General features: G+C 36.4%; 1 protein-coding gene across 1 annotated transcript in view; it reads left to right on the top strand.

Annotated features, from left to right (window-relative positions):
* Dad (Daughters against dpp) overlaps window positions 1–16,669 on the top strand; it is a 47,616-nt gene that overhangs the window by 29,998 nt on the left and 949 nt on the right. Inside the window, exons 3-4 of the mRNA XM_068767404.1 lie at window positions 10,281–10,361; window positions 14,510–14,703. Coding sequence (XP_068623505.1) covers window positions 10,281–10,361; window positions 14,510–14,703 — 275 coding nt within the window. The remainder of the gene's footprint in view (window positions 1–10,280; window positions 10,362–14,509; window positions 14,704–16,669) is intronic.

Genomic DNA, 16,669 nt, shown 5'->3' with positions numbered 1-16,669 from the left:
AAGGTCTAGACCTTCCTCAAAGACTGTCTCCGTCACCGGTCTTAACTATATTATCGGTACAATTAATGGGTGGCCTATCCATGTCAGCCGATGTGCCTTGATCACTGCCTTCAGAATAGCATTAAAAAATTAAAAATATATAACTGTATATAATAATGAACGCGCTTAGCGTAAACGTCTTTAATAATAAAGCTACGGGAATATAGCTTTGACCTTGACTTGGGTCAGTATATTACTTTAATACACGGGACTGGGAGGCAGAACAGAACCCTCGGGGCTGTCACTAGAACCATAAGAGGAACCTTGGCTCGTTATTTTGCGGAAGTCCATCCTAAGTAAGAAAAGGAACAAAAACTACTTCCACACATGCAGTAGTAGTCGTGCAATAAAGTGCAGTGTTTGGCACTAATCAGTGTAACATTCACTCTGTGTTTGGCACTAATCGGTGTAACATTACTCCTGAAAATGCCCCGTGGAGGGGTGAAACACGTGTTGAGTGATTTAGCGGTGGTGATTGTGTAATTCGCATTGTTTGCACATGCGCATTTATCGGCGGGCTGGCGGGTACTTTATTGCACGACTACTACTGCATGTGCGGAAGTAACTATATATTGGTCCTTTTCTTACATCGGATTATCTATCGTTCACTGTGTGCGGTAGAGTTAAACACGTTAAACACAAATTTCTTATATAAGAGAATTATAAAGGAGGTAACTAATACCAAATAATATGGCAATGGAAAATGGACGATATAAATCAGGAATGATAATGATAGGAAGAGAACAAAAGAATATGTTATGATTGAAGGAAGATATAGTAACAGAAGTTGTGATGGACGAGTGAGCAAAACGCGAATTAAAAATTGTAATGAAAAAATCATAATAAAATAAAGTCCCTATCACGTGATAGATGGAGCAAGAGGCCAAAAATGCAGGACAAATATTTCTAGATTATCTAGAAAAAACTCAAAATTTACTACCTACGTTAGACGTTGGAAGAACTAAAATCACTTATGATCGCCTGGTTGTAAGTTTATTGGTTGAACCATTTCGAGTCATAATTTAACCATCGGGGAGCAGTCATTAAAACACTTTTATCACGAAATGTAGGCCTCAAAATCAATACGCAATATTTTTTGCAGAGCTTATCACATGTCAAAAGGTCAATGCCCTTCTGTATAATTTAAATAACTAACACGAGGCAGTTCGCCGTCTTTTCATTTATTCAAATTATTTTCTTACATTGTTTCAATTGTAGTGATTGAGTTTCATTCCATAGAAACTAGAATCAAATTGAACTTTTATAACTTAAATAAATTTTAACTATTTTTTTATCGAATTAATATAGTTGTTAAAAGTGTACAAGTTTGTTTTGTTGGTAAAAATGCCTGGTGTTAATAGTATAAATAAATAAAAAATTACATTGTTTTATACATAAATGAGGCTGTATCACATTTACTGCGGGTGTTTTGAGTGCTCATATCGTCTTGATATTTTTTTAAGTAAAGAGCTTTTCAATTTAAAGCACGCGGGCACTCCGCGCCCTCCGCGCCCTCCGGATAAGAGGCGCCGTCGGAGTGCTCCCGGGGCGCCGCCCCCTCAGCTCGCGTCACTTATGTGTATCGGATTCATTTTATAGCTTCACCGCGTATCTGACCTGGTGATTTATGTGTCACTTTCCTCATGCACGGAATCTTACCTCGTCTGATATTTTTTAAGCTTTTAAGATTTAATTTAAATTAATGTTTTTATTGTGAACACTTGTTAATCTAAAATTCCATTGCAAATTGATTATTACTGCCTATAAAGGTATTCATACCTAATAATACTTAAATAAAAATTAATATTTTTATTTGAAAGCGGAATACTAGAAAAGCGACAATTAACTAAAAGTTTTATTTAGTTTTTAATATTCTCATTAGAGTACGATTGAAGTTTTCGCGAGGAAATTCTGAAAAAAAATCTCTTACAATTTGATACTTTATCTTTATTAATTTATCTTTGCACTTAACGGTTAACTGGTAGAGAATACCTTTGACATTAAATTCTCTTTAAAACAATAAAATACATAAAAATAAATAAATAAAAAAACCACATGTTTTTAAAAAGGGACCTAAAACTGTTACACTTAGCTGTCAAATCATTTGTCAACAAATTTTCGGCGTGGAATGTAACCAAATGATGCCATTACAGAATAGTTCAATCTGAATGTAGTTTTTACTAAATTTATCTCCAAAAATGTTTAGTGGTTTTTATTGTTGATGTCAATAACATTTGACAGTTCGATGTCTGTCATGGCTGCCAGTATTCAAATTTGAATGCAAATCTTTCGATTCATAAACTTCGCGCCATTGGAAAAATGAATGCGATCATTATAAAATAACTGATTCAGGTAACAAAACAACAGTTAGATCCGAGTCATCGGCTAGTGCGCATGTGATTAACTTGAAATTAATTAAACCAATCTGTCTTCCACTCAGTGCGGGCGACGGATCCAGTTTTGTCTCGCAACCGACTTATATATATTTTTTTATTTACTGTTTTGTTTCCAAAATAAAGTCATAAAACTTTCCGAGAAATAATGATTTATAATCCTAACTGCTTGTTCGCGATGTTTTTTTTTCTTTCAATCGCTCGTATATTTGGTCATTTTATTGCCTCCATTCAGAAGGAGTTCGCGGCTATTAAAAAAGCTAAAACACTAGATTATTGTGGTGTTTATTAATTTGCTTCTAGGAATTGACTTGTTGACAACACACGACTTAAAACGGAATTTTTGGCTTAATTTTGCTTTGATGACATTTCCAACGCGTAACTTTTTGGTTTTGATTTTCGACAAATATTTGACTGGACCCTAGCTGTCTAGAAATCTCCTTATTTCTTCCTCCCTCTTGTACAGGAAAAGAAGAGTTGTTTTCCTATTATTCTTTCTATAGATATCTTTCTCATACCTTGAGGCTGGGCCATTTTGTTGCTCTGATACATGATTACCTGGTGAAGTAACCACGTGTGGGTTTATTCACCTTTTCACCGTCACGTAGCCAGAAAAGCCGTGATATTTTGGTAAGGCTTAATCACCAGAATAATTAATGGGTGGCAACCATGAGGCCGCAGTCCCATGTGGTGGAGTAATCAGGTTCGAATGACATTCTATAGAACAGTAGCCGAAATATAAACACTGCCGAAGACCGACAAACTTTAAAAAAAGTCCAGAAGTCATTAATAGTGAAGGATATGACCCAAGGATCTAAAAGTAATAAGCGATTATTTTGACAATATTTGTGACGTAGCTTGTCGAGATGGTCATATCTAGTCGTCTCTCTCTAACATAAAACATCTAGACGTGTAGGTATAATATACATAAGTATATAACATAGATTGACATGCAAAGTATATGGGTGTATCAATATGCAATAGGTATATAAGAAAATGCGTGGGAGAATAAAACAAAATGGTCGCATATTTTCAAATCTCTCAATGACAAAATTATCATTATCTTTTCGTTTTCTGTTTTATTCCAACCAGTTTTGAATTTTTTTATCTACGATTTAAATGTTACCTACCTACGATTGTATTGGGAAAAACCAATGCAGACTGCTTCTGCATCGCATACTAGTATAATGGCAACACCAATACCTAAATCACTTTTATATGCCTATATGGCGTTTAAAAATTCAGAGAGCTCAAAGAGTTTCGCGCAGAACTCGCTTTACCTAAACGTTGTTTTAAATAAGTAAGCTGGTGGACTTTTTTAAAATTATATTTATTAAGGATAGCTAGCATAATTAATAATATTATAAAAATATAGAACTGATTACAATTGCAAGGACAGGCTGTAACATGTTTAACAAAAAAACGTTGAACATAAAATACAGATAAACTATAAATCTATTTACCAACATGTCTAATTTAAAAAGTTAGTAGGAAAATTATTTTTCTTCAATTATTCATTTAATATTTATTTATTTATTTATTGTAAATTGTTATATTAGGGGGACCTAAAAGTAATGTCGCTTTCTTAAGTTAAATTCACACGACTAAATTTTTAACAAGTTTTTATTTCTAATCAACAATATATTTACCTTCGTTATCAACAACCTTTTGCTATCTGGTATATAAATCAATGCCGAAGCGGTAACAAATCAATCGGTTTTTCTGTAAAATATGACGACAGAAACGACATTACTTTCCGGTCCCCCTATGTTCTAAAATATTTCGATCGATCCCCCTAATATATAATATGTTCTAAAATTTTCATCAAAGAAAACATTATATGTAGCTATATCAGATTCAGAGGTCGCTGAGTGTTCAAGTGAAACCTCGGGCTGCCATTCATTACGTCCTCTTAACTTAAGGGATCCATGTACCCGGGACTAGCTGTTCTTCCTTTCTCATAACTTTGACAAAGTATGTGAAACCTTTCGGTCTGGACTATTCACGAAAGGTGTTGTTTAACGAGCTCAAGTAGAACGGAGAGAGTGCAACTGTTTCTTTCGTTCTACAATTTTTATTTTTCAAGAAGCATTCTCTCTCCCCTTCATCTTGCATGATGGCCGAGATATTCCTTTCTTCTTTCACATCTTTTCTCATCTTTTTGCCTATCCGGCACTCAGAATCCGCACGCAGCCTTCCGAACGCCGGACAGTGGGCCACAAGGTGGACCACGGTCTGGCCCACGTATCCTGAACATTATTTGCGCTAAATTTTTTTACAATTGTTTCTGTTAGTCCGGAGGCTTTTACAGCTTCATTTTAATTGAGTTCACGAAAGAGAAAGGTTCGTGAAATTTTAAAAAAACATTACTAGACTCCCTTACTTCAGTTGCACGATGACTTTCGCACAAAGGTAGTAGCTCTAATCGTGTAAAGTTGTGAATGCGTCTTAGGATGGCAGTGTGGATCACTCTGTAATCCGAGAGAGGACCCGCATCCTCCCGCCACGCTGTTCGCGATTTAAGGAGTTGGGAGGGCGTGGTAGATCAGCAGATCAAACGCCGCAAGTGGAACTGGAAAGACCACACGCTCTGAAGGAACTCTGATAGACATATCAAGGCAAGCTCTAGAATGGAATCCTTAAGGAAAGCGAAGACGTGGCCGCCCAAAGCGAACCTGGCGGCGGACGATCACTGCAGAAGTGAAGTTAGTAAACGAAGAGATAACGCTTTACGAATCCGAAATTAATCGATTGTCTCTTTCCAAAGGTCGATGTGCAATATTAACCGCCGGGTATTGTAAGTAAATGAAACTGTCCAGGATACGTACGTTTAGTACCATTACTTTGTAATTATATGCCTATCGTATACAATAGTTTACAGTTCTTGTAAAGATGTTTACAATGAACCACTTCCCGGCGTTCCGAGTGCGGTTTGTTAAGGAAATGGTTTCCACGTGCATTCGTATTTACATTCCTAGCTGCAGTCCCAAAACAAGCTTATCGTCAGCATTGAACTGCTCAATTTTAATTATCCCAACAACCCAAACATAAGAAACAATATCTAAATTATGTACAAGATTATTAGTTACATATATAAGAGAATTAACAGTGTGAATACATATATATAGCTTATTTTTCGAGCAAAAAGCTTTAAAGGTTTTCACGTACTTACAAATAACCTGTATGAAGTGATCTATATACTAACTTTGGAACTTTCGACAAAACTCTTATTGATCGTCAACTTATTTGTTTTAATCTATTTAGGTTTTGACTCTAATCTGCTTGCATTTTATAATTGCGTAGAAGAAACTCCACAACAACACATCTTTCAATAAAGTTTAACAATACACATGTATACATTTACATTTTTTTTGGAATACGATAAGCCAATAACTTCTTGCAGTACAAGAACAAACACACAAAAGCAAGCATATTCTTACTATATCATCGTAACGTTGCTTATTATTTCTGAAACCATTTACTTTTCGATATGGATTGTGTTCACCCCTTTAAAACTTTTACACATATAACCAAACATCCTGTATATTTTATCTGGGAATACAATTGAGTTCGATATTTAAACTAAAAGCTTCATGGATCCTTGTAAACTCGACGAAGGGTTATACAGACCTTAAAAAACCATTGGTCAAGTGCCTATTCATTATTGTGCAATTAATCAGTTTCATCATATTTTTTTATGATAAAAATATCGATTTTTAAGTTGAAACAGACCAATGTACTTAACGTAAAAATCATTCAATTTCATTCAGTTAGGCGATTATTAAAATTTTTTTTTACCTAAAATCTTTATTTAGTTTTCAACATGATCGGATTTCTTTTATTGTTGTTGTGTTATCTACGTTTAAAAAAAGAACTACTTCAAGTCTGAAGAGTTTAAGAAATATGTACAACATAAAAAGGTTTCTATTTATGAAAAAAATATTTTTTTTTGCCATTTAATTCACAGTAAACAGTGAAACTTTATCAGTGTTCATGTGTGCTACCCGGTAGTAAGTGTTTGAGTAGTTTAATGGAATCAGGCGTTACCTTGAGGAAGTCCATTCTAAGTAAGAAAAGGACCAATATTTCGCCACTTCCGCACATGCAGTGGTAGTCGTGCAACAAAGTGCACCGCCCGCCAGCCTGCTGATAAACGCGTATGCGGCAAACAATGCGAATCACACAATCGCCACCGCTAAATTACTTGTTACACGTGTTTCATCCTTCTACAGGGCATTTTTAGGAGTTATGTTACACCGATTAGTGCCAAACACAGAGTGAGCTTGTGTTTGAGCTTGGTCCTTTTTTTACTTAGTGTTTGAGTAGATCGTAAGTCTAGACCACGCGGTAGACTAGCTACCTAGTGATCTAGTACTTCTGTTTCTTCCCGTTTTAACAATAATACAATCTGTTTGTTGCCTTGAAAGTAATTTTAGAGGGGGTCGGCCGTTGGCAGAGGAGCCGTGTGTCGCCGGCGCCATGTTGAATGGCGGAATTTTAATTAGAACGTTGGCGCCAAAATAGTAATTTATAATCTGTTGTCGTGAACGTTCGTTAGTTGGAATTTCGCGGTGCTCTCTCCCGGGATATTATACGCATTTCGAATGACAAATATTTTACCAAACTAACACGTTCAATTTTTACAAGTTTTATTAATAAATATCTGTTTTACATTACTGTTATACGATTCTATCTAGAGTTTAATTGATTTAATAAATTCTAGATCCAGCCCATTCAGCTTTTTGACACTTAATGACCACAAGATTTTAATCCTGAGCGGCAAGGTGTTGATTAATACCACATTATTCAAAACATTTTAAGTAAGATATGGTGAACTGTAGTGACTTTAAAATGTTGCGAGAGAACGTTATATATTTATGTATTTTACTCTGTGTAATGGTGAACTTAATAACTTTATAGACATTCTCTACTTGTCAACATCTACTGTGTTGTCTGTCTATCTTTGAGCATTGTAAATGTTGAGACAGAAAAATACTTATTCTTTTCAGCATTCATATGTCATCACTAGCAACACACATTCTTCAGATATTGCGATATAGTAGACGAAAAGTTGATTCGGAGCTTCCCGAAACATTTATATATATATATATATATATATATATATATATATATGCCCTACATGCTTATTACATATTAATTTATAAATACATATATTAATAGGAGAGTATACTATATATATTGACGTGATATTGTAAATAGACGCCATCTTGAATTTAATGTCACATTTAAATAATTAATGTCATTTTGAACAATTTTTTTTAAAATCGTAGTGTAGTTTTTTTTTAATGAAAATTCAGTTAAGGAATTTATGATTCTGCTCACGAACAAAACCACGTCTTTATTTCGTATCATATAATGCTATTATGATATAAATTTAGTTCTTATTGGTATCATTGGCTTTTCTGGCACATCCTTTCTTGATGTACACATCATTATATGTAATCTAAAGTTGATATAAATAAATAATTGACTGAACCGTTTACTATCGCAAGTATTAAATGAATTAATACCTCCAGTGTACGTGGATTTATGTTATTGCTTACCAAATGAGGTAGGTGTGTATATCCGTGGTCGGTAGAGGTGTAAAAGGCAGGCAACCTTGATCGCATCTCGCGTATGCAAATACATATGTATTCATGCTGTATGTTAAATACCTCTCATATAAATACACGTGAACACATTTCCATATCAAATTCTTTGTTGAGTTTCTAACGAGATTTTTCTGATATCTCAATGACCGTCATGCTGCAGCGGGTTAATATTTATTTATTAACTATTATATTATTTTGTAATAGTATATCTGCGCATAGATGGGTGTCTTTGAGCTGAAATAAAAATAACTCATTGTGGTGCAGAGACAAGTAGACCAATGTGAAACTGTGTTATATAGGAGGATACAAAATAAACATATATCACAAACTATATTATAAACGATAAGAAAGAATTTGTGTTGATTCGTTCGCCAATATATTTCTAATATACAATTATTCTTTTCAATTCACATAAAACTACTTTGCGCTATATAAATATAAACCCTAATACATATACCGGAAGATATATTTTGCATTATCACTATTATATAAAAGTGAGAACGGTGGGTAGTTGGAGAAATTCCTGGAATATTTCGTTTTAACCAAAACGCTCCATTGATCTGTGATTCCAAATCTAAATTCAATCAAGTGAATATAGGGCCATGGTTTTACCAGGCACCAGGCAATGATTAATATGGCAGTCCAATACAGCGTACTCTCTTAGTGGCCTCTGTGTCTCCTTACTCCATAAAATGTCCGTTAAAACGACCTGGAGCCTTTCGAGCATATGATTGCTATTTGGTTTCAGTGGCAGCCTGCAAGGCAGCGGAACCTGGGCCTTTCACTGGCCCCATTTTTTAGAGCAACCATATACGCTACCTAAGAATTGTGGGTCTACTCATACCTGTGAATAATATGTAACGACTTAAAAGGTTTCTGAAGATGCTTCTACATAAAGTTATTTTAAAGAAATCTAGGTTGGGAGCCAGAGTTTGATGACTAAAAAATCTTAGACGAGCTTTTTGTGTTGGTTTGTTGTGGGATCTTCTCAGATCGTAGGCATGTCTAGAACCTTCGTGGCTCAAAGTTGAAAGATGTCAAAATAGAGGAGTTCAATCTAAATCTGGTTTTAATCAAATTGGGCTATTCTCGCATGAAGTAAAGGAGTGGTCACAGTGAACGATAGTAAATATATCAACAAATAAGTAAATAACATTGTATATGATAAAAAACTTTGTGTTTTTTCGCGAGTCAATTTGTAATAAAAAAGTAATAATTTATTTTATGTTAAGTAAAACATAATATTGTTTTGGCGCGCGCGGCGGCCGGCGCGCAGGTGTCCAGGCGTGACGTCACGCGGCGACCCGCTGGACGGGTCCCGCATGGGCCTCTTCTATTGCTCGATACGTTACTCGTTTTTTTCGATCCTGATCTCTGCTTTAATCAGTTTCGTTGTCTCTAATCGTGTCCGCCGGCTGCACTCGTCCGCGCCGCCGGCGACGTCCGTCGCTTTATACAATTCCACATTTTAAATAACAAAAATATTCGTAATTTTTTTTGTATTAAAACACAGAAGTAATTATCGAACGCGAAAATGCCGATCCATAAATACATAATAATATATACATTTTTTTTATAAAATCAAAATGTTAGCATACATTCGCATATTAAGAATTGGGCAGGCTTCAACGATTTAAATGTTATTTTATTATAATATAAGACATTAATAATTAATTTACACTTGTAATAGAAATTAATTATTAATTAAATGCTCGCAAGTTTGTTCTTGTCTTGTGTTCAGGTGTTCGTGGACGTTCGTATCAAATAGCACGTTGACAGCTTTTTCCTTGTTTACAAAGTTTCATTTAAAAAATTTATAATTGTTTGCAAAATGTATGCAGATTGGTTCAAGTAGGAATTATTTACACGCACTTTTGAACCATCGATTATTTTAACATTATAAGCAGTATGCTATCACCGGCTCGGATTGTTGATCTGCTGAGAAGTCAGCCAGAAACTATAGTTGCTGTTTTTAAGCAAAAATGATGATGATTAGCTGTGAAAGCTTAGTGAATAATGTCACCTTCAACAGACTTGGTTCCGCTAACTCGGATCCGAGTATCTCGTCCGTTCATTTTGCTTAGGCTAGTCGAAACTCGGCGTCCGTGGATACGTCTTAAGGAAATTTGAAAAAAGAAATCCGTTTCAGAGTTAAAAATTTCTCATTTCTGTTGCTCAATGTGTTAAAAGGATGCATAGTATGTAATAATAATTAAAGATGTCTGTCTGTCCGCAGAGCATGGCGAGAGTACGGAGGACGCCCGGAGGACGGATCACGAACGGCTTCCGGTCGGCTCCCTGGCCACCGACGGTGAAGGTGAGTTCAGATATCTACTGTCTGATCATACCACAATGCCATCATCATCATTTCCAATAGGACCGGTTGAAAGGGGCCTGCATTCGGTGTCGTGCAACGATCTTAACAAGATCATCTGTCTATTTTTTAATGGAATCAGGCGTTACCTCGCGGAAGTCCAAGAAAAGAACCAATATTTAGCCACTTCCGCACATGCAGTGGTAGTCGTGCATGTTACACCATATGTTACACCGATTAGTTAGTTGACTCTGTGTTTGGCACTAATCGGTGTAACATAACTCTTGAAGATGCCCCGTGGAGGGGTGAAACACGTGTTGAGTGATTTGGTGGTGGCGGTTGTGTGATTCGCTTTGTTTGCCGCATACGCATTTATCAGCGGGCTGGCGGGCGGTGCACTTTGTTGCACGACTACCACTGCATGTGCGGAAGTGGCTAAATATTGGTCCTTTTCTTACTTCTGATCATTTGTCCTCCTTGTGTGGGTGATGCTCTGCCACTTGTGGCCTTCCTATTGCCAAATCAATCTTGCTAGCCAACCAGACTTACCGTTACTGTACCAAATCTACGGTTCTGCTCATTTCTACTCCAATCCCCGGGGATATATAGCGGAATCCCAATCTTAGCACTCTACAATAAGACCATACCAAAAATTAAACTCAGTACTTTTATTTTGCATCTAGATGCGCTCAACTCATAATGAGTCAAGTCTATTCTGTTTAAAAAGAGATAGAGACTAACTGACCCATGACATAGGAAAGGTGAACAATAGACACGGGCTATATCATAGTTTCCATCATGCGGTGGTAGCAATATCATATCACACGAACTCATACGTGTGTTACACCGGCGAGACTCAAGATTTATCGATGTCGCACAGATACTGGTGCACAACCTGAGGATTGCAATAGGTGAAGTGGTCGCACGGAAAGTAATTTTAAAAACTGGACATAGTTAGGGCGTCGTGAAAAACAAACAAGACACCAATGATTTAAGTTAGAAAATAGGTTAAGAGAATAAACACGGACATGCAGAAACGCGAGCAAAATAAATCGGAAATATTAAATGTAATTGTTAAAATAAAGACACGGACTCTAATATCTATGTGGAATATAAAAAATAGTGTAGTCTTCTCAAATGCCTATTATATGCAGTCTTCTGCCTTCGACTACCTACTTCTAGATGCTATTCTGAGTGGTTCTAGATGCTTTTTACAGTCAAGCTCGTTTGTCACAAAGAACATTCAAGCTTTAACACCAATGTATAATGATCCTCTATAAAGTGAAATCTCTGAAACTATTCGTATGCGACCGGCCAGTACCTTCTGTTAGTAAAAAGTCTAGTAATAGTGGAAAAGGAGTAATCTGATTTTTAATTTAAATACGCTTTTGTCGTGTTATAATCACGATATTATTATTTTTGAAACCATTGGTTTTGGGAAAGATGTTTACCACAAATTAAAAGCAAATAAGAGGTTCAAATGGCTTTCGCAGTGCATATAAGTGAGTTCACGGAAATATAAGGAGAAATAAGGCGATCTTCAGATCGGAACACAATCCTGCTTGACGGAAGATAAACCCAGCATTTCCGTAAATTTTCGACTAGGCCACTGTTCCACGGGTCAAATGTACCGCAAAGCTGTCATCTAGTTCCGCTGTTTTATACCGCGGACAGGAAGTGTGTGATCGGGTGCAGGGTTCGCTGCACTGCCGGGGCGGCTATCGATTGCCGAGGGCGGGCGGCGAGCCACCTGCCATCGGAATCTTAAGCCTTCTTAAATAATCCCTATATAACACGAATGCATTCTTTTGACAAACGGAGCGATGTCCAATTGTTTCTTTCGTTTCAATCGATTTAATCTGTGAGTATTTTTGAATTCACTTATTGAATTATCAAATATAGTTATTACAACAACTTTGTAAAGGCTATGTAATAAATTGCAATAAAATAAAATGTTTTATTAAAAACTAGTAATAAATACTGCAGACTAAGCGATTTACAAATGAAAATATCGCTTGGAAATTTTTGAGTTTGTTTATGGGTTCTCCTTGGATGACATTTTTAAATAGAATGATGTCAATACAGGGTGCTCAATTTGTGTCTATTTTCTGTCAAATTGGAATCTTTCGGCATTCATATCTAGACGCACGCAAGTGATGACTGTAATTGATTGAAAGTAGAAAATGTTATAAATAAATGACATAGACTTAAACACCTTTACTCGAAAGGCGAAGAAAAACAATTGAACCATCCTAAATATTCAAGGAATTGAAAAAGATATTTGACTAGATATCTACATTATCAGTGGTAACCCATGGGTAGAGCAGCGAGACTTGCGATAGTTGATCGCGAGTTCGATTACCGGGATACAATCTTATATAATTTATACATTGTACACTAATTATATGAGATTGACCCTGATCGCAAATCTGTTCCCAAAGGATAGGCAGCAACGCCCTCTGCGTACCATTATATCACACTTCGATCGCCAAACCACCTAACAAGAGTGGCGATTATGGTATATCTTCCATAGATATTTTTTTCTATGCCTTGAAATGGACGTCATAGTCTGAAACTAAGACAATTAAATAAAAACTTGTAAAAATCATAAAAATACCATTGTATACGTACACAAGCGTCGCATGTTGCGATTATTTAATAACGATTGTTCTTGTATAAATTAAAAACCAACGCATTGATGGATGTATATTCATTTATTTAAGACAACAACTACACACGCAGAACAATAATAAATGAAATAAAATCTAAAGACAAAAAAAGCTATAATTAAATATAAGACAAAGTAAATAATTAATAAAAAATATTTCTCCAGTTATAATTGATGTGTGTTGCAGTAATATCAAATAGGTCATGACTCGGTGACCAAAATCACCTTGTACTCGAAACACTCCAATCATGACCCTGTAGATTTAAAAAAAAAAATGTTATAACATTTAAAGTGTTATATGTAACAAGAGTTAGTCGACAAATGCATTGTAAACAATGTTTTGTTATACCATGTCTACCCCGTTCTAAAAACTGTCGTGAATATACCAGCGGTGCGGTGGTGGGTTGGGTGAACCGGCGGTAACCTTGACGATCGATTGCCTGCCCGCCGGCCCGGCGCCACTACCACGTAACCAACAATTTTTCATGGGATTTTGTGGGACAGACAATGGCTTTATGGGTGAAGTTTTGGGACAGCGCTTACCGCGACCGTAAATACCAAACACCATCACCATTTGTCATCCAAGTCGCACGCGAAACGTCAACTACATGTTATTTATTACCAAATAAGAGTTCACTTACATTACTCTTTTTTAATTACGTCGTTTTATTAATATAAATAAGACGTATATTTAAAAAGTGGACAGATGAACTTGTCAGCCGTCTAAAAAGCTGGATACAGGCCGCTTTCAAGTGGTTTTGTTGGAAACCCATGGTAAGAAGGCCTATGCCCAGCTGTGAACTTCCTACGTCTGAAATGATAATGAATAAAACTGTAATATATATATGCGGCTGTGCAATCTTAGGAAACTTGTTTGTGAGTGGTAGCAATCCTATGTAATTAGTACACAAAGTGTATATGTAAAATTGTGTCCCGGGAATTGAACCCATGACATACGATCGCAAGTCTCAGTCCTTACCACTGGATTACCTTCCATATATTTGGATTGCAATAGAAAAGTTCAATAGCAGCGCGTAGCTAATTTCGTAGAAAGTCGTAGAGGCTACGCTCTACGAACGATTATATACTACTTAAAAATTCATTAAAACCTTAAAAAAATTGGAACTATATTTTTTATGATATAACACAGAAATGTTTACCTGTCACATGTTAAGATTGCCAGTAAATTTAATATGTACGTGTCAACCTTTTTTCCTAAAGAGAAATCTTTTAATGGCTATAATTTGCTTTGAGAGTAACGTTTGGTGGGATTCTCGTCACTGATATAGCCACGTATTGAACTTCATCGATAACATCGCGGTGCTTGAAACTTAATTACTTTGCTTATTCCTATCAAAAACTACTAAACTAGCTCCCTTTTGGTAGGGATAATCACCACGCTGGAGGCTACCTCGAAGGCACCTTGGTAGATCTAGGATCTGATTTTTAACAATTTTTTAAAATTTATTTCATTTGCTTGTAGAGCGGCCAAGCTGGGAGGCGGAGTGGTGTCGGCTGGCTTATTGGGAGTTGACGCAACGAGTGGGCCGGCAGTTCGGGGTTCGAGTCCGGGCGGTGGACGTGTTCGGCGGAGGCGGGGGAGCGTGCGGCTCGGGCCGGCACGGTCTGTGCCTCGATGCTTTAGAGTCCAGGCCTGACGCACCGCAAGCTGATCAGGTTGGTTGAACAGACTTCTCTTGGAAGGAATTTCAAGGTTTCTTGGTGGAAATGGTCACGGCTGTGTCAATGGATGTATTTATTAGTTATAAAGCGTGGTACTCACTTTTACTGATCCTATAGAAAATCTATGGGGGAGGTCTATGTCCAGTAGTGGTCCTGTGGCTGAAATGATGATGTATTCGCGCTGAGATAATAGTGACTTAAAACTAGTGTCCAGCGTAACAATGCCCCTTTAATTAGAAACAAAAGCAGAAAGCCGTGTTCACATTGTGTATATAAAATGAGCTTTACGAAAGGTAAAGATGCGTTTTTAGAATATTTTAATAATGCAAATTTCTGCTATTGATCTTAGTACGGGGTTGTAATTTAAACGAGTCATTTTTAAAGAAGAAGTATATCAATATTTTATTGCGCATGCGGAAATTCACAATCTTGAAAGAAATGTTACCTAACCCAACCTAACCTAACCATTTTAATGGAGCGATATAATGCTGAAAAATATGATTATCTATCCTCGTATTACCATTTATATAACCTTGCTGTTCTAGAGAAATCTTTAAGTACATAAATCTCATAAATGGAATTCTCTTATGTGTAGGTTTATTGGTTATAACCAAATACATGTACTCGTATAGATATATTTCACATCAACCTGTGCAAAGTTATTACTCAGAAAAATTATACATTAATAACTTTTTTGGGAATCGACAGACCAAAAGAGTTCAGGCAGTACCAAAAGCTGCAGGGATAAATAGTAAAGAATAATTAGTATTAATATGTAGTAGTCTGAATTTTGAAAATGCCTTTTTTAATATTATTATTATTTCGTCACTATCTGTGATATTATTGATTATTGCATTAGGTGTATCATACTTTAATTGACTCTAAATGAGCTGCTATACATTCGCACCTTTAAAACTTTTACACCTATCACAAAAAATCCTGTGTAGATAAAAGAAGAAAACAGAGAGAAGTTTTTGTTCTAAAGAGCTTCTGTATAATTAACAAAAGAGCGACAGGCGTACACGGTCCGCTAAATTGATTTGCCGACGACGAGATAACCCGAGATAGTCCGCGACTTGCTCGCCGACTGCGACGCGACGCGACGCACGTATACACCATGAGGTCTCAAGTACGACCGACTACCACTCTCTAGACCTCTTTTGTGACCTCAGTCGTCGCAGCCTCTGATTTCGTTATCAGTGCAGGCTTATCATAAATCTCTTTCGCTGGAAATCTAGTCACTGCAGACTCTTGTATGAACGAAAAGTTATCTTTCTTGTAAATTTCTTTTATCAAAGATTTGATCATTTCTTACATCTCTCTACTTTTCTTATTAATGCACATTGCATTATAAATCTCTTTCGTGGAAGATATAGATCTTATTAATCTCATTCACAATAGTTCTACCGATGTCTCTCGGTTACAAAGTTTTATTACAAATCTGTTTTAATATCTACTAACTGACTTTGTGTTTGCAAATAAGAAAGTCACCAGCGACGGCTGTGAAAGACGCGACATGTACTCTATTTTATGGACTTATATTTGTTTTATTGAAACCTCCACTATTATAGAAATAGTCTTCTTTTTTTGACTGGACTCTTACTGCTGCCTCAATAACATTTGCAAATTTCAAAAGTACAAGGCGACAGGGCGCTTAACCTAACTTCTCTTTGAGGGTAGCGAAGCTCGTAGGGGCACGGCTCGGGCCGTTATGTATCACTGTTTCAGCAGATTGTGAGGCTTCATCTGTCAGATTGTTTCAGCGGACATTTCATGATGTGATTAAGGCTTTCGTGCAGGAACCTCGCCTTGGATTGTCACTAGTCGATAGTATTTGCTTAGCATTGCTAGGCTGTAGTCGTTCTATCTATGCGATGAGAAACAATGATCAGATGATAAGAGTTTTGCGTCAATAGCATTCGGTGGGCAGGTATTTTCTTGGGTGTTGGCTGCGGCCACG

The sequence above is a fragment of the Battus philenor genome, unplaced genomic scaffold (genome assembly GCF_028537555.1).
Source record: "Battus philenor isolate CCGP_79_NKW_IND1 unplaced genomic scaffold, ilBatPhil1.0.hap1 SCAF_10, whole genome shotgun sequence".
Lineage (NCBI taxonomy): Eukaryota > Metazoa > Arthropoda > Insecta > Lepidoptera > Papilionidae > Battus > Battus philenor.
Note: the sequence above shows the minus strand (reverse complement) of the source record. Positions and strands in the feature narration are given on the sequence as shown.